At 45.1% G+C, this 26544-nt stretch overlaps 1 protein-coding gene across 2 annotated transcripts in view; it reads left to right on the forward strand.

Annotated features, from left to right (window-relative positions):
* Nucleotides 1-26544, forward strand: part of RAB29 (RAB29, member RAS oncogene family) — a 230229-nt gene that overhangs the window by 185877 nt on the left and 17808 nt on the right. For both annotated transcript variants that reach the window (XM_086923429.1, XM_086923430.1), the window contains exon 3: nt 9197-9378. In XM_086923429.1, coding sequence (XP_086779555.1) covers nt 9197-9378 — 182 coding nt within the window. The remainder of the gene's footprint in view (nt 1-9196; nt 9379-26544) is intronic.

The following is a 26544-nucleotide window of genomic DNA, read 5'->3' on the forward strand; positions in this document are numbered from 1 at the left end:
CTGAGAAAAAGATTTCCATTCTTGTTGATTTGTTGTTCAATAGAGAAATGTATTCAATGTTAACATATTCATTTAACTTTTCATGATTTTTGACTTCTCAATACTTTCAAAATACAGGCAATGTCATTCTATTGCTCAAATCCAATGCATTTCGGGCATTATGGGGTCATGCCCTTCATCAGGGAAATAGACACTGAAAAAACGAAAATGAGGTGGCATTTACTAATTTCAAAGATATAGCAAATCAAAAAACAAAACAACTGAATACTTTGCCTCTCAATCATATCACTGTTTCTCAGGCAACGAAATATGCCACCCCACACAAGGTTACCCCATCAAACTGAAGGTAAACGGTACCTGTGAATCATCTAATCTAATATACGGAATCAGATGCCCATGTGGCAAAATGTACGTGGGCAAAACAGAACGTCGAATTAAGACACGCTTGATTGAGCATAAATCAAATATTCGCTTGAAGAACACTAAATCATCTTTAGCATCTCATTTTGTGGAAGCCCAACACAATGTTTCCCAAATCAAGTACATTATCCTTGAAATTATCCAGAAAACTGAGGGAAGAGACAATACGAAATTCTTACTGAGAAGAGAGAATTACTGGATCTATAAATTATTTACCCAAAAACCAATGGGTCTCAACGACAGAATTGAATTTGCATGTTACCTTTAAATTATTTGCTCTACAGATTGTTGCTTGTGCATACTGTACTGGGTTCTTAACATCAGACACATGTATACACATGTATCCTCACTTTCATCCTACCCCCTCCAACCCACACCCATAGCACCATTGCTTACGACACCGACCCTGACACCAGGACCCCACCAGTTCGAGGCTTCCATTGACTTTTTTATTCGACCAAAAAAAAAATTTTTTTTCTTCCTTATCATTTTATTATTCCAAACTCCATCAGTATTACTGTTCGTTTAGCTTACAGCATTATTAAGATACTGCCCAAATATCACAGTCTAATCCATAGCGATATCGCTGTAGTCTTGTTTCACTGACCATTGTCACGTGATACAACACATGACCGCTACCTTTTTTTAAAACAGGAAAGCGCGGACTGTTTCCCGCAGCCGCTGCTACGTGGAACCGCTACGGCGAAAGAAATAACCCATAACGAGTTGAATCCACATCGGACTAGGTCAGTTTCAGATGCGCACTCGTACGCGGTCTTTTTGACTCGCGCACAACCCGTTTTTCTCTAGTTCTCGCACAACAACCTAAACCATACCTTCCATATTTTTTCTAGACTCCGAAACTTACATGAAGAAAGGCATGTAAGTAACCGTGTACTTATACCCCTGCACGTATACCCTTACCCACAGCACACCCCCACACGATTATTATGCACTATTATTATGCACGTTTGAATTTGTATGCTTCACTTACACTGAGAAACAGTGATATGATTGAGAGGCAAAGTATTCAGTTGTTTTGTTTTTTGATTTGCTATATCTTTGAAATTAGTAAATGCCACCTCATTTTCGTTTTTTCAGTGTCTATTTCCCTGATGAAGGGCATGACCCCATAATGCCCGAAATGCATTGGATTTGAGCAATAGAATGACATTGCCTGTATTTTGAAAGTATTGAGAAGTCAAAAATCATGAAAAGTTAAATGAATATGTTAACATTGAATAAATTTCTCTATTGAACAACAAATCAACAAGAATGGAAATCTTTTTCTCAGTAGAAAGATAAAGGCACAGTGTGCCCAACAAGGGATGTCCCTAGGTATCCTACATGGCCCCATAGTTTCAAAGACCTGAAGGACTGTGGGAAGCGAATACTCCTGTCGGGTCAAGAATAGGACGATTTCAAACGCTTATAATGAGAACTTTTCTTTATGGATCAGCGATCTATTTGTCTCAAAGCCTCTGATGTTTGGGTGTGTGCGAACCACACATGCCAGAGACTCCAGGGTCCAGGAGAATAGGAGTGGATTTTAACCCTAAATATTATACTTTCTCTAAAAAATAATGTCTTAGGTCAATAGTAGTCAGTTTTGCCTCAATCATTGTCAAGTAAAGTAACTAGCTCTTCGTTAAGGAATATAGTGTAAATAAGTAAAAAAATACTGTTTTTTAATTATGGATGTTCTGCTCAGAGAACTCGCTCACATGCTGTTTGTTCCTCATCACTTATTGTTTTTGGGATATAATTTACCAATCAACCATAAAAATCTGCTGCATTGGTCCATAAGGTTTGAGGAGGCCTGGAGTAAGGATTGAGAAGGCCATCATGTCAGTGGAGAAAGACTTCGAGAGGGTGCGGCCCTCAGTAACGAGGGACCAGAGCTCGCAGAGGAATGTCATGGGTCTCCCCAGATTGTTGGTTGCTATCAGGTCGGGTAAGACTCTGGCCTGCTGGGGTCTTGCTCGAACTTAGCTCTAGGTGATGCTAAACCTGACCTCTCAAAGCATAAAACTTTGAGGTGCATGGGACTAGTGTGGGCTGCATCAGGGAGTCCCCTCTAGTATAAAATGGGGAATAATCACCCATACTGAAATGGTCAGAGGTATTTGAGTGATGAATCCAATTGTTTCTTCTACTGTCTTGGTCTTGTATGCTATGAGCCAGTTTTTCCTAACACTTACCTCCCCTTGAAGTCTTTTTTTTTTATTAATCAAATTTTATTTGTCAAAACATCACATATGACACAGAGTTCTGTGACCCAGAAGCTTTTGATACATCAATATACATCAATCAATACATGAATGTATTTCCAGGAGATAACGAAAAGCAATACAAATAAAACAAGAACCCTAGAAATGTAGCCCCCCAACCCACACCCCACCGCACTATCGTCCATTCCAGAGCAACACATCATATCAATAACCACAATTGTACAATTGTAACATGTCATCACCTACAAGGCTGCTTTCCCGCCGAACATCTGTGAGAGAGAAAATAACAAAGAACAAAGAAAAGTGGGGGGGATAATTCTGGGTCCACCTGTGCCGGCTCGAGCACCAGGCTACGATACTCTGCCCAGCGCTTCCAGATCTTAAAGTGCTTCCGGGGACACCCCCTGGCCACAAAGATTGGAGTCTCTATACCCATACATAAGTCCAGGCCATTTTTCCAGGCAGAGACTGAGGGTGCCACCGCTGCCTTCCAGGCCCTAGCAATATCCCTTTTAGCCAGGGTAAATCCCAGAAGCATAAGATGGTGCTTGTAAATGTTGCCCCCGATCGCTTCCATGACATGCAGGAGGACCAGCTTCGGTGAGCTGCGAAGGTCCCACCCCAACACTTCAGAGAGCCATTATCAAAAATGGGGTGACCCAAGTAGTCCTGGACCTGGGTACAATCCGGCATCAAAAACAGTGGTCCTCGACCTAGATTTATAGTAGAACAAATCGAACTTATAATTGTGAGTTCATTATTATGAGCTTTCCCTCACTTGCTCACAGTATTCAATATAAACATTTAGACTGAAAATGCACCAACCCAGACTAACATGCCAGAGAATAAACACATTTTTATTCCACCAAATTTCAACAATTATTTCGAAATTCAAATAGTTTTTGACACTTTTGGTACATCAAGAGGATGCTTTTTAAGAACGTGCAAAAGGAGAAGTGCTCGAGAGTTGAAGTGGTGAGTGAAAAGAGCAAAGGTTAGTGACTTTTTTTTTTAAACCGAGGGAAACAAGTACTGGTTCACTGATTCTGTCACTTCTATCTTGGCCACATTTAGTATTCACACACAGTACTTTTTCACTAATGTTACACAATCAAAATTGTTCTGTCGCACGTTTTCACAGGTTAGAGCTATATGTGGTCCAAGAAGGTATATAGGGGCGTCGACGTTTCGACCCGACTTATGCCTAGGGGTTAGTAGGAGCCTCAGCCTGCGGGTCTTCAGGACGGGAGGGCAACCTCAGTACCAGAGTGGTGTCATACTCCCATGTGTAGATCAGGGCAGTCAGTGTAATCAATACTTGATGCAAGGCATCGTAGGATCACTCCAAGGTTTATCATAAGGGTCGCCAAGTCCCACGTATCCATCCATGGTTGCTTCCTAATCCCATTCAAAAGGTCTGATCCTTTTTAGGTGCTTGGCGTGGTCACTGCAAGTGTGTAGGAGTTTCAATGCTGTCTTTTCAATGTTTCATTAGGGAGAGCGGCGGCCTCATTCCAATATGAAGGGGTTGGATTCCTCTTCCTCAGTTGTGCCGGTAAGTCACAGCTGTGACAATCGTTCTCGATCCCGAAGGCGGAGTATAGACGCCCGTTGTCACAGCTGTGACCTACCGGCACGACTGAGGAAGAGGAATCCAACCCCTTCATATTGGGATGAGGCTGCATGCATGTTAATCTGGGTTGGTGCATTTTCAGTCTAAATGATTATATTGAATACTGTGAGCAAGTGAGGGAAAGCTCATAATAAGGAACTCACAATTAGTTCGATTTGTTCTACTATAAATCTAGGTCTAGGACCACTGTTTTTGATACCAACACTTCAGAGAGACAGGCCTGCACCCCCCTCCAGAATCACGCTAATGCGGAGCAGTGCCAGACAGAATGCAACAGGGTTCCCTCCTCATGTTCACATCGGAGGGACACTGGGGAAGACACCAAACCTGCCCTCCACAGCCTAACCCTGGTATAATATACCCGGTGAAGGTATTTGAACTGGATAAGTCATAGGCTCTTGCGATGGCTGCCCCTCGTGGTGAGGCCAAAGCCACTGTCCAGTCTTCCTCCTCCATCAGACCTATGTCGCCCTCCCTAGTCTCCCTCAGATGCTGTAGCTATGGGGAACAATGTGTGACCAAAGACTGGTATATTTTAGAAATCTTGTGATCGTGGAGGTCTCCCATAAATGCCTGGCCTCTACCGGACTGAACTCTGCCAGTGTCTCTGACCCCTCCAGGCTAGGGGAAATGGCATGTCGGAACTGTAAATAATTTAAAGAATTGGGTTTTCGTCATCTGGAAGTTTTTCTGGATATCTTGGAAGGATTTCAAAACAGGTCCCCGCATGACGTCGCCCAGGGTGGAGAACCAAATGTTATCCCAGTCGCGAAATCCAGACAGCGCCGCCAAGTGTGGTAGGCGTCCATTGTGCCAAAGAGAGGTTTCCCGGGTCCACCTGTTCCACCAACATATCCTCCGTAATGCCTGCCTCCAGATCTGGAAAACAGTCTGCGTGGCAGACGGTAGGGTGCGTCTCAACGGGGCAGAGTAGAAAATTGTATGCATGTTGTGTTCCCCCATGCATTGTCCTTTGACAGCGTATGCCGGATCCGTCCTGTCCCCATACCACCACTTGTTCAGGACGAGCAAGTGCAAGGCCATATAATAGGACAAAATGTCTGAGGTCGCCAATCCTCCACAGCACGTAGACTGAAAGCAAGTCTGCAGCGCCGCCCTTGCCGCTCCACCATCCTAGAGAAACTGACCCAGGGCTGCATTTACCTGAAGGAACCACCTAGGGGGAATTGGGTACGGATGATTCTGCAGTTGGTACAGTAGGCGTGGGAGCACAACCATCTTAAAAATGGCCTACCGCTCATAAATAGACAAGGGCATGTGAGACCAGGTCCTAATGTCCTCAAGCACACAATCCCATACAGGCGGCAAGTTCCGATCCCAGGAAGTGGAGGTAGAATCCGACATGAATACCCCCATGAACCACCTGAACCGAAGATGCCCAGGAGCCTAGCTCTCCCCCACCACCCAAAACCCAAAGGGTGGACTTTCGAGGTTTCATGTATAGGCCCGAGGTTTCCCCAAAGACCTGCATTGTGCGCATCAGCCGTGGCCCCGTCCTATCCAGATTAGTGAGGAAGAACAGCACATAGTCGGTGTATAAGGCAATACGATCTGACAGTCCGTGTGCCCATTTGAGACCGGTCACTTGAGCGTCAATCCGCACCCAGGGGGCTAGGGGCTCCACTGGTAGTGTGAACAAGTAGGGGGCCAGTGGACACCCCTTTCTGGTGCCCCGCCCAGTAGAGAATGGAGAGGAGACGAAGCCCGCCACGCGCACGGATGCAGTTAGGTCTGTATACAGCAGGGTTAGATACTACAAGAAACGAGGCCCTATATTTAACCTACGCAGCAGTGCAAATAAGTCCACCCAGCTTAAAGGGTCAAATGCCCTGTCCATATCCGCTAGCAATAGCGCCGCCCGTTCCCCCGGTCCCTAAACAGTCGTAACCGCAACATGCACCAGACGAATGTTGTGGCGTGTCGCCCGTTGGGGCATAAACCCAGCCTGATCCGGATGTACTAATGAAGCTGCATGTGGTCGGAGACTATTTGCCAATGCCTTAGCCAGAATCTTGGCCTCGACGTTCACTATCACTAGGCAGGCAACCCTGTTCCCTGGCCTCCTCCACCACTTTGTGATAGTGGGGACCCAGCTGCAGGACATATGTTTAAAGAATTTGTTCGGGAAACCGTTCGGACCCGGGGCCTTGCCGGGATTCAAATCCCCTAGGGAAGCTCCCAGTTCGTCCTCCGTGAGCGGGCGATCTAACTCCACATGTACTTTGTCAGAAAGGGCCTTAGGCGGAAGGTCATCTAATATTCCCACTGTAAGGAACTAAAGGAGATCAGTGTGCCATCCTCCCTGTGGTCACCCAGCTTAGAGATTCCGATGGTGTCCCAGTGTCCAAAACCCTTCTGCTTCCCAAATTCCTTAAAACGTGTTCCCCCCCCCCCCCCCCCCCCTTATAGGGGTGTCTCCTGGGTCACCTATGTGCTCCATTTCGGCAGTCTTTTCCAGGAGTCACTGGTCATCTGGGTTGCTGCTAGTATGTTCTTTGACCCCTTACCCCTGTACAGATAATGCAAGTATGAGTGGCTTTGGAATTGTGTCCCCTCCAGTGCATATGCTGGTTGATCACCGGGAATATTGAAAACTATTTAGTGCACTGCCCAGTAGCATGTCGGGATGTTTGGGAGGGAAATGTCTCTTTTATATTGATTCCTCTGCAGTGTCCTCAGTGCCACCCTAAGGTGTCCCCCACTCTATAGCAGCGTCTGGACTTCATTATCTATTCATATAAAACTGTCGTCTGGGATCTTATGGTAGGTATTTTGAAGGATATACAAGAGCCTCAAGAGTGTAATCATCTTATACACAGCCGCCGTTCCTACTAGCATCTGAGGCAGCGTCCTCCACCTTTCAACGTCCCCATGGAAGTCTGCGAATACCCGCCAAATGTTTTGGTCTGGGCTTCTTTATTGGAGGTCACATAAACACCCAGGTATTTAAACCCTTGCCAATCAATTCACAACTGCCCAGGACAGCCCCGCTGAGCGAAGGGACCTCTAGCTGGGTAAAGGCTAGTCTTGTCCCTTTTGATGTGGTAGCCCACGTAGGCTCTGTATTTTTTGAATATCTGGAATATACCAGGTAGCCTCTCAGTTGACCTGTTACATGTGGGAGGTTATCATTGGTGTACAATGATATCTGTTAGTCTCCCGACTCCCCCTCCCTCCCTCTCTCTCAAACCTGGTAGGTCTGGATGTGCTCTAATTAATCAGGCTAGGGGTTCAAGTACGGGGGCAAACAAAAGGGGTGATAGAGGGCACCCTTGTCTCACACCCCTCTTGATGGAGAATTGGATAACAACTTCGCCATTTACTCCGACTCTGCCGACCGGGTTTTTGCAGATGTCTATCCAGGTAATAAATTTGGGGCCAAACCACACCAGACCCTGTTTGAGGAAGAGCCAGTGGACAGCATCAAATGTCTTCACAGCATCTACGGACATGGATATGTGGGGATCTTTCAGAAATTGAACTGCCTCAAGCCAGTTGTAGAGTCTGCGGAGGTTGAGCCTAGTTGACCTTTTGGGCATAAAGCCCGATTGGTCCATTTGTATTAAAATGGTAATCACCGGTATAAGTCTGTTGGCCAATATTACAGCCAGTATTTTCATCTCATTGTTCAAAAGAGATCAGACGATAGAAACTGTTTTGTGTTGTAGGTTTACCCAGTTTATGAATCACTTTTATAGTAGTGCTGCGGAGGTCAAGCGGGAGGGCACCCACCTCCTTGGCCTCCCTGAACATTTTGAGCAAGTATGGACCCAGGAGTCAGTTTTTCTTTAAAGGTTTGGCAAGTATGTCAATAGGACCCTGGGTTTTTCCTGTCTTTAGACTGAAAATGGCAGTCAGCACCTCCGAGAGTCCTATGTCCTGCTCCAGGGCCTGTCGTTCTTCCACCGTCAGGGTTGGGATTGTCCATTCTCCCTGGTAGTTTTCTATTTGAGTGGTGTCGGCCTATGGCCAAGCCTTACAGAAGGCGGCATAGTTTTGTGCGAGCTAGTTTGCAATTTCCAAAGACGTGACATAGGAAACTCCATCCTCTCCTATTCTATTAGTCACCCATCGAGTGGGAGGGCATGGTGACAGATGTGTGAGTATGAAGGGTGACCGGCGGGTGATTGAAGGATTGGTGGAAGTGGTGTTTTAGTGATGAGAGAGTATGTTATGAGTGAGTGATGGGTGTGTGTTGTAAGAGTGCAGGGTATGTGAAGTGTGAGTACAGAGTAAGAGCTGGGTGTATTGTAGATGGGAGGCGTAGGAGTGCTGGGTGGGCAGTTTGTTTGCCGCGGCGAGCGGGAATGCCTGCATAAATGTATGGTGCGCACTAAATCTGTATAAGTGCAGGCTGTGAGATGCTCCCTAGTGAAGGCAGAGTGAGCTAGCTGCATGCTTTTGTGACTGCAGGATGCAGCACATTGAAGCCACACCTATTGCATGCCCATGCTTGGTATGGTATTTTGTCATATTGTGTTTTTCTATTGTATTGTATCCGTATCTGTGTTTTTTGGTCTGTGCTTTATTTCGTTGTGACTTGCATGGCAAAGTCTGATTTTTGTTTTTATAATGCCATCAAGTGATTTTTCAGCAAAAAGACTAGACCCCTGACCAACGCAGTTTGACTGATTTTTAGACATTTGTGTAGTTTATATGAAATGCTTTAATGCTTATATAAGAATATTAGTGTGCGTTTTTATACACCCTATTGTCATAATTAGTATACATTTACTTTAATACGTTTTGTGCTACCTTATGAGTTAACAGAACTCCATCAATTACAATGGCATTTGTATTGAATTCTGGATGCAGGGGCGTGGTGGTGTGTTTTGGGTGAGCACGGTGTACCCATGATGCATGCTTGATTGCGTTGTGCTCTTTTCCGAAGGCCAAGAACGCTTTACTTCGATGACCCGCCTGTACTACAGGGAGGCCGCAGCCTGTGTGATCATGTTTGACGTCACCAACCGGGCCTCCTTCTTGAGCAGCCAGAAATGGAAAGAGGATCTGGACAGCAAGACCTCGCTGCCTAATGGCGCTCCAGTGCCCTGCATCCTGCTAGCCAATAAGGTGAGAATGGGGCTCCATAGGTCCAGATGGCAGTGTTTTTGGGTTGACACTCCTCTAGGGTTCGGACAGGCACTGAGACTGTTCCACAGAGTGATGGTTCACAGAGAACCAAATTTCCTTACGTTGATGATTGATGTTTAATATTGCCCATCTCCATGGTGCTAATTTTACTGAATTCAAAGGATGAATGTGTTAGCCCAGACCAGTGGCCCCATTGTTACACAGAAAACCCTGAAAGTGTGGACGCAGTAGCCCGCTGCGCCACCTGGTTAGTGTTCACATGTGACGCGGCAGGGTACTCCATACAAGGTATTCTAGAAAACTTCTTTGTTGTTGGCCCCACAAAGAGGCTGGCCACTACCACCTCTAATTGCTCTAAGTTTAAATTCCAACATTCCAAAATGTTCTAGGTCCACCTATGGAGTAAACGGGGATTAATACTAGAACATCTGATGCAATGACAAACTGCACTTTAACGCAACATATCCGCTCTCTTTGGGGAAAGACAAAAGAAAAAGCAACACACATACAGCATACAAAAAAGTGCACCACAACAAAATAGCAAAGCAATAAATAGCATGGACATAAATACACTATAGAAAGGCCCACTGAAAAGTGTTATGCCACCACACAGATCTCACACTTTTCTGGATCCTTCATGAACTTCCAGCTTTACTAATCTTCATTCCACCAGGCTCTGACCCACCGGAACCACTCTCGATCCTGTCTCTTTTAGATAGATTATATCCTTTATTTATTCTGTCCACCATCTCAACGTGAAACAATCACTACATTGTACCACAATACTATTGTAACAATTAAACCACTCATTAAATTACAGCAACACACCTATTATCATAGACCGACACAGCATGTAATGTAACACCACGCTACCATGATATGTGCACTCTGAATAGAAAACTGTAAATACACCAATGGAGGGGAGACACAGCATTCATGAGGTGCATGTGTGCAGTGTATCCGAGATTGGTAAATTGGTGCTCTACTCAAATTTCCTTAGATTTTCCGTGTTGTGGTAGTCCATTACCGTTTGTAATATTTTCTTGTGTCATTATAGATATAAATTCTATCCTCACCCACAGGTACCACTCGTGGCATGCTTCATCATTGGGCCCTCACCCAAACACTGAATGTGTCTGGGTGGACAAAGAAGTTCTTGGTGTGGTAGCAGTGAGTAAAGGCATGGGATGTGGGGGGAATTAAAATGAACTTCAAATCTTAAATGTGAAATTTTGTAATGACATAGGATTAGGGGCTAGGCTAAAGTTCTGACTCTCTTAAGATTTATCGTTTCCAGGTGCATGATACCCTATGGTAGCTTTTTTCTTAATTCAGTTAATTAAATTAAAGATATGCACATTATCATACAGACCATACTTGAGGGACCTTTTCTTTGTATGGTCATAGATGTCTAGTTAAATTTACCGGCATCCTAGGGAATACTTCAAAAACTCTGAATAGAAACACAAAACTTACACCAAAGTTACAACAAGCATGAACAGATATAGCATTATATTCAGTGTTTCCCTGTAACTAAGAGTAGGAGTTGCATTACCATACAGCCACAATAGTGACAAAGACATATACTTCTGCTGCAAAATGTAATGAAACACAATGCACTTGATAGCTATAAACGATTACATAAAAATCCGATTACAAAACAAGACATTGCAAATTAACACAGATGACCGATAATCTACACAGCACTATTTGTTTCACTATATTATATCAAAAGAATAACCCAAACAATAAGTCCATAACAGCTCATTGCAGAGAATATATATATTAAAGATGTCCATGAAAAAAGTAGTGTCTATTGTAATATCGTGGATGATCTCATTGGGTATGCCATCAATAAGACTGTCTGAGATGTCCTCGGGGATATCCATTAACATGCTGTCAGTGATGTCATATGTGAGGTCATGAGCAGTGTATGATTGGAGCACCAGTTATAGTTAGTTTACCTTATAACTGGCGAAGTTCAGTGCTCTTGTGGTTTTTAGGCGACGTTTTGTAACAACTACTTGCACTTAAATCGTTTTTTTTCAGTAGATGCATACATCATTTTTAGCTTTACTGTTTTTTTAATGTTCTTATTTTGGAACTTTTTCTTTTAAAACAGTTGAACTCTATTTGTTTTATCTTTTTTTTTTTTAAAGACTATATGGTTTTGTGTGATTCATCTTACGATGCAAATCCGCATTGCTTGACAAACAACAAATGTGGTCCACTCAAGAACAAATCTTCATGCACTGATTGTAGTATATCACAGATACTGCAGCTGGTGATCCTTACCTCCTGTGCTTGCTGTTCTTCTGGGGGCACAGTGTCTGTTTCTTCCTTCTCGTGACGTTGCCTGCCTCCCCTTTTCTGCCCTTGAGTACTCATTTGGGTGCATAGCAGAGAGAAAGTCATGCCAAATGAGTACTTTCCAGGATGACGTCCATGCAGGACTTGGTCACTTAATGAACATGTGACCTTTGCAGTGTTTTTTCTACCCTGCGAGTAAAAACATTAGGCCAGCTCTGCCTGGCCTTGCCTGCGCTACATGCCAGTTGCCAGTGCCCGGTTCTCGGACCAGGCATAGATCAAGCTCAGTTGCTGTAGTGAGGTATGCTGCTCCTCAACCTTGTACTTCTTTCCTTTCTTCTTCGACATCTTGCTCTCTCTCACTTGCACCCCTGCTCTCACAAGTTCTACTTTCTCTGCTGTTTTTACCCTTTACATATTTTTCATTGATCTTATTGCTTCCCCTCTCAATATTTGCCTCCTTGACTTTTTGCTCTCTCACTTGTATCCTGCCTCTTTACCATGTTGCCTCTTAGCAGGGCTCGAGTCGGGGGTACACGCTGGTGGACAGCATCCGCCCACTATTTTCACAGGTTAGAAGCCACCCACCCTGCCAAGAAGTTGGGCCCCACTGAAAGATATGCTGAATTCGTCACTGTGTAATTTGCAAACACCAGGACACATTTGGCAGCGCCTGCATTTTAGTTCCTTGCTTTAGATCCAAAGCAACTAGCAGGCTGCTTTCTTAGTTCAGACTCCTGCTGGGCCCATAACAAAGGCCGAATCTAAGGGGTCATCAGGCCTCCTTTTGTTGGAGTCTCCTGGCTGAGAGCAGTCAGGAGCCTCACACCTAGAAGCAAACGCTGCAGAGGGGAAACAAAGGCTCACCTTGTTAGCACATCACACATACTTGAAAGGCAGCTTTTCACTTTGTTCAGTCCCTGTTTAGGAAATATGCATGCACTATAAGAATGACAGATGTGTTGGCGTGACCCTGTATTTACACAAAATAAATGTAATTTAAATAGGGCTTTCTACCCATGAGGAGGCGTTCAAATAATTTAAGTGCCACTATTTTTTCTTTAAAAGCACTATGGGTAGAGGAAGTTTACACTGACAAAGGGCAACACTGGTTTATGTGTAACTTACAAAAGTGTGAATCTTATGCCTAAATCAGGAGGGTTTCCCTATATACTCGAACTATGCTCCAATGTACTCATGATAGACATGTTAAACATATACTTGAGGGCCTAAGATCTGATGTCACTTCTTAAGATGCCACTTTCTGTGATGTCTTGTGCTGTGATGTCAAATGCCATGATTTCACGTGCCCTTTGTCACACGCTGTGATGTTGCGTCCCGTGATGCCACTTGCATTCTGATTAACTAGGTCCGTCACCCCACTTTTTTTTTACATTTATTTTTTTAAGACTTGTACCCTGCCTTTGAGTCTCTCACTCGTTCTTTGCCACTTTTGACCTTTTATTCTTTCACTTGCTCTCGTTGCCACTTTGATCTTTAGCCCTCTTTTAGGTACTTTTGCCTCTTTATTTGATTTTTGTCTCTTTATCCTTTTGTCTCTGTCTGCCAGATTTTGCCCCTTGCATCCACTCTTACCTCCTTATTTTCTTCTACCTCTGCATCCTCTTAATTCACATGCCTTCTTACGCGACTTTTTTCCCCATGCGCTCTCTCTATGCTCCCCGCAGCTGCCTTTCCTGCTTCTGCTGCGCTGCTGTTCCTCCTGCTTCCTGTCACTCGCTCCAGCCCTCCCACCATCTTTGATCTCTTGTCCCTCCCGCTCCTATTTAATGGCAACTGCAGCGGAGAGCAGCCATTAAGCATGCTGTGCCTGGCCCTGTCTGCGCCTCTTACTTGTGCCTAATTTTCAGACCAGGGCTCGCCCTTTTGGACCCAGGTCTATCACAGGAGCTAAGCAATCCCGCCTTGCTCCTCCTCCAGATACTTTTTTCTTTGAAGTCGAAGGAAATTTTCGCCACAGTGCACGAGCTCGCGTCATCCAACAGAGTCTCGGCCTCTATTCCACCCTCCCAATTTCTCTGTGACTCGCTTAACGACTTCTTTGTGGACAAGGTGATAAAGATTAAGGCCAACATCCCTCCCCCATCCCCCACTTTCACCAATCCTTCCCCCCCCCCGCTTCTTCTAAACTCACCTCCATCCCCCCCTTGACCACAGCCACGCTTCTCCCCCTGCTTCACAGGGTGAAATCAGGTTCCCCCCTAGATTTCGCCCCCGCCCACATCTTGAGAGAAATCTTTCTAACATGCCCATCCCCACCCCTCACACTTCTAAATGATTCTCTCAGTAATGGAGTGGTACCCGCCCCCCACAAATTTGCAGCCGTTATTCCCATTCTAAAAAAGGCTGGTGCGGACCCTTCATCCCCTTCCAACTATCGCCCTATCTCCCTCCTTCCCTACCTGGGAAAGGTTCTAGAAACCCACGTCACCGCCACTCTGAGCTCCCACGTGGAAATCAACCACTGCCTTTCCCCTCGGCAGGCGGGCTTTCGCCCCCTCCATTCCACGGAAAAGGTAGTGGTCTCAGTTATGGACAGCCTACGCGAGGGCATCGACACCAATCTCCCTCAGGCCCTCATTCTTTTAGATCTGTCCGCCGCTTTTGACACGGTGGACCATTCCACCTTACTTACCCGTGTCAAGGCGGCGGGCATAGAGGGTCTAGCCTTCGCTTGGCTTGAGTCCTTTCTAAGCGGCAGAGCTCAGGCAGTCCATCTTACCGGTTTCACTGCGGCCTCTCACAAGGTGACGTGTGGGGTCCCCCAGGGTTCCTCACTTTCCCCCCTTTTGTTTAACTTATACATTTTCCCCCTCATTTTTATGTTACAGCAGCTCGAGGTCACGGTGTACAACTACGCCGATGACCTCCAGCTTATTTTCAACCTTTCTCATTCCCCTTCATCCTTCCAGAATGTCCAATCTGTCATGCTGTTCATTCAGGATTGGATGAACTGCAACCACCTCAAACTCAATCCGGACAAGACCGAACTAGTCTTGACCGGAGGTGGTTGCAGTCCTTGGTCCCCTTCTCACTGGCCCTCCCCACTTGGTGCTCCCCCACTCCCTGTCCCCAAAGTCAAAACCCTTGGTATCTTCCTCAATCCCTCACTTTCTGTTCACTCACAGGTTAGTTCTGTTGTTTCTTCTTGTTTCTTCTCCCTCAGAACCATCAGGAAGATCTCTCGGTTCTTTTCACTCCCTGCCCTAAAGATCATAGTGCTGGCGATGGTGTTGTCGCGCCTCGACTACGGCAACATCATTTACAATGGCGCGCCTGCCTACGCCATTCACCGGCTGCAACTAGTGCAGAACCAGGCGGCCCGACTTATCTATGGCCTGCCTAAATATCATCGGGCCACCCCTTTACTGCAGGCACTGCACTGGCTGCCGGTGAAAGAGCGGGCCCTGTTCAAGCTCGGGTGCCTCACCTTTCAGGCTAGAATGGGCACTGCACCAGAGTTTATCTGCTCGGCTATCAAGCCTTACACCCCAGGGAGAGTACTTCGCTCCTCCCACCTGGCCCTCTTAACTGTTCCCCGATTCAAAAAGAAAAAGGCTGGCGGCACCAAGTTTTCTGTTCTGGCCCCTGTGTTTTGGAACTCCCTGCCCGCGGCACTCCGCACAACACCCTCCTACACTGAATTTAGGAAAAACCTCAAAACCTTCCTTTTTTCTCGTGCTTTTGCTGCCTAACTCTCCGCGTTTGCCATCCCCTCGCAATCTGAAGCGCCATGAAACCGCATGGTATAAGTGCGCTATATAAATGTTTTTAAATTCAAATTAAATTAAATTCAAATTGACCTCTTGCTCTCCCTATCCCTCTTGCACCTCTGCTCTCTCACCTGTTCTCCACTTTCGTTACGGTTTTTACCCTTTGACCTCTTTTTCTTTGATCGTATTGCTCTCCCTTTATTCATCTTTGCATCCTTGACCTTTTGCTCTCACTCAATTGTTGCCTCTTCGCCACTTGTCCTTTTCCTCTCTTGCTCATACTTTTGCCTATTCGCCAGTTTGACCTTGTTCCCTCACACCCATTCTTTGTCATTTGGCCTTTCTGCTTGCTCACTCGTTCTATGGCCTTGTGCTTACTTACCGCCCTTTGCATCTTTGCCACCTTTGACCTTTTTCGCTTTTATTTGCTCTTGTTGCCAGTTTGGCCTTCTGCCATCTTCCCTCTCTTTATATGCTTCATGTCTTCCTTTATCCTCTTCATGTCTTCCTTTAGTGGAGTGGTGTGGCTCACTGGTTAGAGGCGGCAGACCCAGAAGCAGAGAACGGCCCGGGACCAGGGTTCAATTCCCGACGCAGCAGGGTCGTGGACCAGGGTCAGCGGACTCGATAATTCTCGCCTCGGTGCCTACTCTAACCAGGGATCACACTCGGCAACTCTGGGCATTAGCTTGCCTCATCTCTACAACGGCCCCCCACATTCGCCGGGGATGCCTGGTTTCACCTTGGAGATACCCAGTAGGGACCATCTCACAGGGATAGCCAGGACAGGTTCCCCAGCGGTCTACAGCGCCACGACGCCTCAGGGCAGCAGTGCGCTTTACAAGAACACATACATTACATACATTACTTTATCAATTGCTTCCGCCAGCTTTTGCCTCTTGCAGCTGCTATAACTGCCTCCTTTTCGTACCCTTTTGCTTCCTCTTTCCCCTTTACCTGCAAGCATTCTTTCACTGCTTTTTCCCCTTCCTTGGCTTCCTCCCTTAATGCACTTACCCTCTCTGGCTCTCCTTCCTGCTTCCCACCACTGGCTCCAGACCACCCACCACTCCCGAAATTTCTCCTCTCCTCCCGCTCCTACTTAATGGTGGCCACAGAGTAGACTCCAAAGGTCAGGACTCCTGGTCCTCTTCCCATCACCGCTCCTCCAAATGACACTCCATTGCAGTCCTCTGTGCCCTGAACCCTGGGCACAGCTCTTAGCACTGCTGTGGGGCCTTGCCAGCCAACTTTGAAGACACGGTGTCCTACTCTACCTGCCACTTTTCCTGCACTTCCCTGCACATGCCCCCTCCCCCTGCCCCAATCACCCTGCACACGACCCGATGCCACACCACCGGCCCACCCACCCCTGTCATTCTTCCTCCTCAACACCAGTTTCCTCACAACACATGCCACTGAAGTCTGGAACCTCCTTGCCTGACTTCTTATTAGGCCTACTCTTCCTGACCGAAACCTGGCGGATTCCCAACATCGGCCCCCGACATTGCTAAAGCAATGACCTAACGTATACAAGATCTTAAGGGGGGACGGAATCGACAAACCTAGAGACTGTCCGATTCTCCGCCACATCCGTGAACACCAGCTGACCCTCAAACTTCACTTCATTATTAACTGCACCATGAGTAGCACCCTCATCTACTGACCACCTGGATTGCACACCAACTTCGGCAGCACCATGGCTGACTTTGTTGCTCTTCTGGCACTCTACCACAGAACTTTCATCCTCCTTGGCGATCTAAACTACCATCAGGAGCACCTAACCTCCCCCTCTCCCCCCCCCCCCCCCCCCCCCATACCCAACAGGAACAACCTCCTAAAGGACCGAAAATTGTCAAACTCACCCAATGAGTGAATAACCCCACCAGACAACTACTGAACCCCATCTTCACCAACTTCAATAACCTCCTATTGAACAAAGTCAAACCTCTCACCTGGGTTGATCTTGTGCTCGTCAAATTCAACATATCTATCCCTCACCACCACAGAACTGCTCCAGTGAAATTCACAGTAAAACTAGAGTAGGATTCCAAAAGAAAACTGGCCTGTCTGCAATTCTACCCACCAGCCACAACACCACAACAAAGGCATAATCTTTTCAGGAGGAGCATCTATACGAATTAAAGTACCCGCCACCTGGGTCCGATGACCCCAAAGGTTCACCACGTGTTTGGAAGAGGGGTGGTGTAGAACCATGGTGGATTATACAGTGATATCTGTTAAGTTCACTACGTATTGTGGCGGGAAGTCACCTACTTGGTGACATGTGCTATAAATAGGAAGTGTGCTCTAAATCAAACCTGCGAAGATTCTACACACCACGTGCTGTGGTGGGGAATCACCCAGAAAGTAATAGACATGTGTATTTTTATTATCAAACACATGGTGAACCTTTGGGGTCATCTGACCCAGGTGGCAGGTACATTAATTCATTTAGATGCTCCTCCTGAATAGATTATGCCTTTATTGTAGATGTAAAGCCCTGACAAAGTTTGCTGTGACTGGAACAGCCAGAGATAAAAAACTTGTTGGCGAAGGGGCTTGTAAAATAGGAATGGAATAAAAAAAACTGTTGATACCACGACCTCCACTTTGAATTTCTGTGTGCTTGAAGGCTCTTTTTTTGTTAACTTCTGGATTTTTTTCCCATTGAGAAAGAATGGATGGCTCTTTTTCCTCCTGAGCACCAGAAGATATTTGAACACTAAACAAGTAAGACATATACTCCTTATTGGACTAGTGCAGTTGAGTGCGCCTTCTTACTCAGCCATCGCTTTTATTGTCTTCCAATAACCTTACTAACTCTAGCGCCAGGACCACCTTGTACATCAACACCCTGGCCCCATCCAAGGCCACCAGGACTAGACCACAACCAAGTTGGTATACAGAAGACCTCCTCCTTCCGCATCTGGAACAAAGTAACACGGACCCAATGGACGGATGCCCTCAACTCCACCTAGCCTATCCATGTAACTGACCTGGAACAAGCAGTTTACAAAACTTCACCACCTGGATCACGAATGCCACCAACCTAGTCGCCCCACCAAACCTGCCAAGACCCTCAGATCTACACAAACAAGCCAGCTTGTACACACCAGAATTCAGGACATTGTACACACCAGAATTCAGGACAATGAAAGGCAGCTGCAAACAACTGGAAAGGCGTTGGCACCAGCAAAGACACCACAGATAGAGAAACCTTCAAGTCAGCCTTTAACAATTACCACCAAAGATTCTGACATAAAAAAGGACGCCTTAACAGTCCACATTGAAGCAAGCATCAACTAAATCAAGGAACTGTTCATCGTACGAGTTCTCCTTCCCAACGACAACCAAGAACACAACCCCCCACCTCACAGGAACTCTGCAAGGCTCTTGTGATCCATTTCCACAACAAAATATACACCATCTACCAGGACTCTGATCCCCAACACACCAATCTCCACAGCCTGCTCTCTCCATTGGATGCCTCTCCAAACCAGCCACTCACTGCTTGGGAACAGAACCCCCCCACAGAACACCACAGCCATCATGAGCTCAATCCACTCCGAAGCACCCACGGACCCCTTCCCCCGCCTCTTCAACCAAGGAAAAATGGACATCATCCGAAAACTCACCAACATCCTCAACACATCCACAGCCACATTTCCCGACACATTGAAACACATAGAAGTCAGACCCCTCCTCAAGAAAGCTGCCGCCATCTGGACTTCTTCATCACCACAAACCCCGATGTATTTGCGGCCAGAAACCGCAAAGCCCTCTGATCCGCCTCAAAAGCGATGTCCATCACTGGAGGTCTCTCCCGATATCCCTATTGGGAAGAGTGGAACTGTTCATAATTATGGCGCTACTGCGCTTTCTCTATTTTGCAGAACACTCTTTTCCCTGTGCCTGATACCTATTTCAAGGTGACAGAGGGTGAGATTAGGACCCTGCGCATCGCCCTGGTAAAGTTGACAAATGGGACCTAATTGGGCTTTTTACAGTGGGAGAACTTTGTCCTTTGCCGATTTGCAGAAGACTTAAAACTTGGCTCCATCTGAGACCTTCAGATGCATACAAATTCGCCATGCTCTGTAGGTGGTGCTACCCCGCAGGGAGGACCTTCCGGAGTCATTTCCACAAGAAAATAGATTATTGGAAGAACACCTCACCAGTATAGTTACCTCCCTCACATACCAGAAACATATTAATAACTCCCCTCATAACTTTTGCAATTACAGGAACACTGGGAGTTGGATTTAATTGATATGCAAGAAGAAGACTGGCCAGAGGCTTTGGCTTCACCCAGAGAGGTGGCCATTAGGACACGTTTCCGACTGGTGCAGCTCAAAATACTGCACAGAATTTACATGTCCTGCAACACATTGGTAACAATGGGTAGGAGGCCAGATGCAATATGCCTCAGACATTGTGGGCAAGAAGGTAAATTTTGTCATATAATTTGGAAATGCCCAAAGATTCAGTCTTATTTGGAAATGGTGGTGCCGTGTGTGAATGAGGTCTGTGGTGTGACCCTGTCACTATCTGCTAAGTTGTGCCATCTTAATGAATGGAAGGCCGCCAACCTAGTGCGGGCTGACCAGTCCTGGGTAACATTGGACATTATGATAGCTAAGCGAAAAATAGCTCGATTGTGGGGGGCGGAGCACGCACCAACTCTCGGGGACTGGAAGAGAGATCTGGACTGGTACATGGTGGCAGAAAAGACAGTGTATGAAAGTAGAGGCTGTTCCCGGAAGGGGGAAAGAATTTGGGGAAAGTGGAATATGTACAGGGAAAGTCCATGTGTCATCCCGGCCCCTGTGACAAAGGTTTCTCTTGCGCACAAGGGCGCAGAGTAACCAAAGCCCAGGGCACAGTGAGAACTGCATCACCCTCTTGGGTTTCGATCAAAACTGTGGTACTTGTTAATGGTCTCCAGGGCTCGAAAAATTCAATTTTTTTTACTAGACCTGCAGGTTTAGTGACTTAAATAATTTACTCGACCTAATTATAATCCTCTTGACCCTGGGCAAGTATTGTAATGCATTGAGACGCCATTTTAATCTTTATCACATATGAAAGCACCTTCAAATACGCTAGTTCAACATGTCTGCAGTACAGAAAACACTTTTGTTTGATTTAATAGGCTAAACATTGGCTCCATGTAGAATGCAAATCTAGCCACATATTACATCCGCTTGACTGCAGACTTGCCTCTTAGTTTATTAAATGCATTGTCATCAGGGCTTGGATAGGAATGTCTCTCACATCAAGTTTAAAAACCATCACTTTTAATAAATGCATTACTAAAGCATAATGAAGCATCCAACTGTTATTTGGAATCAGCAGTTTTAACATTGAACTGGCCACAGAATTTGTCACTGACGTGGTTTTAAAACTATATAGTGTACAATGTTTGGAAATAAAGTTCTGCAGATATTTGTCTTTGCACATCACCAAGTAGAGTGTTCTGATATGTTTTCCTCTAATTTAAATATTTATTTGCATCACACTTCTGAATTACAGAAAACCGTTTTTATAATTTCTGATGTAATTGTACTATTCATTTACAAGCTGTTCAAATATCCGTTTTAGAAAGAAAAAACGGACATTGTACTGCATTTTGTTTCACAATTATTGTCAAATAGCTCACTTGATAAAATGCATTAACTGTAAAAAGAGAGAGACATATAAACATCATTTTCCTGGAACTCATGAGCAAAAATTAGTAAAAAGACAAAATGACATTTGACCTCAGTCCTTGAGCAATTGGCAAATGTGTCAAGATGAAACAAGATTTAAAGGCGTTTTAATTGCTCATTCATTTTCTTAAGGAACAGAACACCAGTTTCTTCCAGTTTAAGTTTATTAGCCTGCAGGGTCGAGTAAGTGCTAAAAATAGCTCAATCTGCTAAAATTTCACTTGCAATTGCGAGTGGATTTTTCGAGGCCTGGTCTCCCAGGCACTGTTGGCCATATGTATAGGAATGTGGTAATGTGATAAACTGCTTTAATCTAATGAACAGAAGTTATTAAAAAAAAAAAGAAAAACTCGCCGCTGACCTGAGCATTTTGTAGAACTACCGCCCTATCCCGCTGCTCCTTTTCCCTGCCAAAGTTCTAGAGAAGGCCATCAACCAGCAGCTCATCGAGCACCTGGAGAGAGAGACCATTTGCTAGACGCCTCACAATCTAGTTTCCACGGCAACCACAGCACCAAGATCGCTGCCATTGACCATATTCGCACCATAGTCATCAGGAGAATCGGCATCCCTGATCCTTCTCGACCTCTCTGCAGCGTTTGACACCGTATTGCACTACACACTCATCAAGAGACTGCATCACATCGGAATCCAGGGAAACGTGCTCAGATGGATTGCATCTTTCCTCATGGAATGAGCTCCGAGAAACTGCCTCCCTCCAAACCCAAGAACACCATCTGTGTTGTCCCTCAAGGTTAAGCCATCAGCCCCACCCTCTTCAACAACTATGAAAGTGAGAGAATGGTTTTGAAGAGTGTCAGGAAGATTGGCGCTCAGCGAGTTCCCAGTATGTAGGAGGTGGTTACACAATTTTTTGTCCGGTGCAAAACAGGTCAGGGGAACAAAACTAGCAGAAAACAACCCCTGCAAAGACAGAGACGTATCCCCTGTCAAATGAAATGCAAAGAGACACCAAAGAGACTGTGCACATGAATTTCTCATGTAGTTCCAGGTGAGAACCAGAATGTAGTAAGCCTTCAAGAAAGGATTTCACTGTCCATCAGTGTGGAGTGAAAATTATTTAATAGTTCAGAATGAATCAGTACAAACAAGAGCAAGTAGCTGACACGTGTTTCGTCACACCGTGTGCGGGTACTGACTCATCAGGGCTGTGCGTAAAATAGTGGCCTCATGTTAAATGGCGCGCCTAGCATGGTTAGAGTAGGGGTAAGGTGGTATCGGAGGAAACTTCCTTGGTAAGGAAATGAAAATCAAGGGCACGTATCAGGACTGATCTGTCCTATTCAGGGTGCTTAGGTCGAGAGCGAAGCACAGGTGTGTGCAACTTTGCTCTTCAACAACTACATGGGATTGGTGTCAGTACAACGCGGATTTTTACAACGTATTCCGTTACAACGGAATTTTTACAACGCAGGATCCATTACATCGGATGCCATTACAACGCATGGCATTACATAGCAGATGGTATTACAACGCATGGCATTACATCGTAAATATAGGTAAGTATACCTTTTTTAAAAAAATGTTATTAAGTTAATTTAATTAATTTAATATAAATAATTTAATTAAAATACATTTTAAAATAGCCATTAATTTAATTTAATAAAATAATATCTATTTAATAAATGTAATTTCAATAAAAAATGGAAATAATGTAATTGAATTAAAATAATAAAATTAACTTAATGTACATATTTTTATAATTGAAATTAAATTAAATTAAAATAAATAATTTATTTAATTTAATTAATTTAATTTAAAAATGTAATTAATGTAATAACATTAATTTTATTTATTAAATATATTTTAATTAATTTAAAAAAGGTAAATATAATTTAATTAACCCAAAACACAAACCTACCCCTGAACCCTAAAAACACCCCTGTACCCCAAAACACAAACCCTGCCCTGAACCCTAAAAACACCCCTGTACCCCAAAACCCAAACCCTGCCCTAAAACCTAAAATCACCCCTGTACCCCAAAACCCAAACCCTGCCCTAAAACCTAAAAACACCCCTGTACCCCAAAACCCAAACCCTGCCCTAAAACCTAAAAACACCCCTGTATCCCAAAACACAAACCCTGCCCTAAAACCTAAAAACACCCCTGTACCCCAAAACCCAAACCCTGCCCTAAAACCTAAAAACACCCCTGTACCCCAAAACCCAAACCCTGCCCTAAAACCTAAAAATACCCAAACACCCCAAAACATATACCTCAGTACCCCAAAACATATACTCCTTTAAAAAATTACTTAAATTAATATATTTAATTTATAATATTTAAAAACATAAATAAATATTTTTATTTATTTTTATTTATAATTAATAATAATTAAATCAATTATATAATATTAAATAAAATAAAAAAAATTATATACTTACCAATACTTACGATGTAATGGTATGCGTTGTAATACCATCTGCTATGTAATGCCATGCGTTGTAATGGCATCCGATGTAATGGATCCTGCGTTGTAATAGCTGCGTTGTAACAGCATTACGACGTAAAAGTTGCGTTGTAAGGGATACATACCACTACATGACACCGCTAGCAGACATCATCAGAATCAACAATCTCAATGTTATATCGTACGCCAGTGGTACCCAGTTTATCCGCTCGCTTTGAGCAGACCCCACCACCACGGAGAAAATCTTTCACAAATGCATGAAGAATGTCGCTGACTGGGTGAAGGCCAACAGTCTAAAGCTCAACACTGACAAGACTGAAGTGCTTATCTTTGGCAACAACACATCCCCCTGGAATGACACCTGGTGGCCCACCAAACTCTGACCCACTCTCACACCGCCAGCCCAAGCCCAAATTCTTGGCATCATCCTTGACCGCAAACTCACCATGAAATGGGGAAACGAGTTAGCCTAACGGCTAGGGCGGTCGACCTTGAATCTGGGGAACCGGGTTCGAGTCTCGGCAATGACGCTGAACATCCTGTGATTCTGGGCAAGTCACTTAATCTCTCCGTGCCTAACAAAAATTAATGTCCTCATGTAACGCAACTGGTGCTATGTACAGCGGTCTATCCGATACCTTCGGTTTAAGTTGGTGCTTTATAAAACTCTGTTTAAAAAAGAAAGTCAGATCACCTTCGTCTCCTATGCCTGCTTTCGCCACCTCCACTTGCGCCGAACAATTTCAAAATGGCTCCTCATCGGCACGAGAAAAAACGTCAGTCAAGCCCTAATCAACAGCCGCCTGTACTACGGCAATGTACTAGGTAGGAACCACCACTGAGCTCATGAGAAGACTCCAGATAATACAGATCTCCGCGGCCAGACTCCTCATCAACCTGCCAAAGTAACCCACATCACCCCTCCCCTCATGAACCTGCACTGGCTCCCCATCCATAACAGATGCCAATTCAAGATATTGATGCATGTCTACAAAGCCCTCCACGACCAAAGATCCGCATACATGAACCAATGCCTGAACTTCGACCAGCCATCCAGAGACCTGGGCTCTGCCTCCCTTGGCCTCGCACAGATGCCGCACATATGCTGAAGTCCCAGCTAAGGATGTTCCTTTTCCTACCTCTCCGTCAAGTACTAGAATGGCCTTCCACTCCACCTCCTAACATCATCCTCACTAGCGGACTTCAGGAGGAGATTCAAGAACTGGCTTTTCAACAGACCGCACCCAAGGGCCTGGATACCCTCACGTGTGAATTTTAGCGCTCTACAGATACTGATTGTCTAACTTCAACGCCTGGATCACCTTGTACGTCAACACCCTGGCCCCATCCAATGCCCCTAGGACTAGGTCACAAGCAAGTTGTTATATAGAAGTCTCGCCAAACGCCACTACAAGCAATTTAAACATAGATGTTGGCAAACCTACGACAACACAGACAAAAGCACCTACAGGTCATCCCTCAGATTCTACCATAAATAAATCTGATCAACCAATTGCTCAGCTCTCACTGAGCACATCAAAAATAGAACAAACACCACTATTTCACCCACAGCGCAATCTTGCCAGCTTTATCCTCAGATCATCTGGGTCTTGACTAAAGTGTTCTGATCAGTATGTGGCTTCAGAATCCAGTTTCAAAACACAGCAAGCCTTGTGGATGCCAGAGGCAGTCATTAACTAACCATTAGCATTTATAAAACCCAGTAGGACTTACCCATTGAGTCAAACCTCATCTCGCCTGTGCCCAGTGCATTCAGCCCCTGCCTGTACAACATCTCGTTTGGAAATGAGTACCGGGAGAGGCAGAGGGAGAAGAGAAACAGACCTGAAGGAGCACGAAGGGGACAGGAGAAAGAAGAGATGCAGAACCTGGGCACTGTAAATGCAGGGAAGGCAGCTAAAAATAATGCTGGGGGCTGCAGACCAGTATTCCATGTAACTTTATGCAGCGTCTGCTCATCGGCCCATCTCATCTCTGGTAGCAGCATCTTAGCCAGACTGAAATGCTGAGCTTAGGTTGTAAAATGCAAGGTCGCTGCTCAACGAGCACCAGCTTTTTTAAGGGCATGGAAGTGGAAGAGGCAGATAACCGAGAGCAATGCAGGGGGAGAGACTTGCATGAGGAACACCGCTAAATAACAAATTCCTTGAGTCCTCAATAGAAGATGTGTTGTAATGTACAGAGCTGCCGACTTAGAAATTTGGAATCCGGTTTGGGTTGTGGCGCCAGCACTCTTGTGTCTACTAAAATGTTTTTTATATATAAGGGATCGGAATGGAACTAAAATCACAAATACCAGTTTGTGCTATGGCAATGATTAAAACCCCTTTGAGTGTGTTCGTACAAGATTGGGTGAGCACATACAGTAAGAATAGTCCTTTAAAAAAAAAAAACTGTCAGAAAAAAAATAAAACCAGCCTTAAACGGCGGAGGACAAACTCAAAGAGAGTACGCTGAACAAACCATAAGTAAACAAAAGAGAAGGCGGACATGTAACGAGGGCAGTAGCCATGTAACAAGGGCAGTAGCCATGAAAATGAAAAACACTCCCAAAGGCGGGACAAATAGCAACATTTCACCAATGAAAAGAAAGGAATTTTGAAAGACAGTCTAAAGAACCAATGAAAATTGATGGGCATGATGAAAGCCCACAGATTAGATATAGAATATTTTTGGTCAAACTTTGATTAATTTGCCTGCAAAGTAATGCACATCAACCAGACTCGATAAAGCGAACTGTTAGACCTGGCACCTTGGCGTGAGTCTCCCTTCCACTTTTTGCTGATGTGCCTCCGATGTTTTGCTGGTTTTCCGATACTCAGGGCACTGCGCCACGGCTGACCCGTGCCGCAGTGCAAGTGCTCCCTACTGTAAATTGTACATGCGATTGGTATCCATGATTGGTTCATTGGATTTACTGTTAGTCCCTAGTAAAGC

The sequence above is a fragment of the Lissotriton vulgaris genome, chromosome 5 (assembly GCF_964263255.1).
Source record: "Lissotriton vulgaris chromosome 5, aLisVul1.2, whole genome shotgun sequence".
Lineage (NCBI taxonomy): Eukaryota > Metazoa > Chordata > Amphibia > Caudata > Salamandridae > Lissotriton > Lissotriton vulgaris.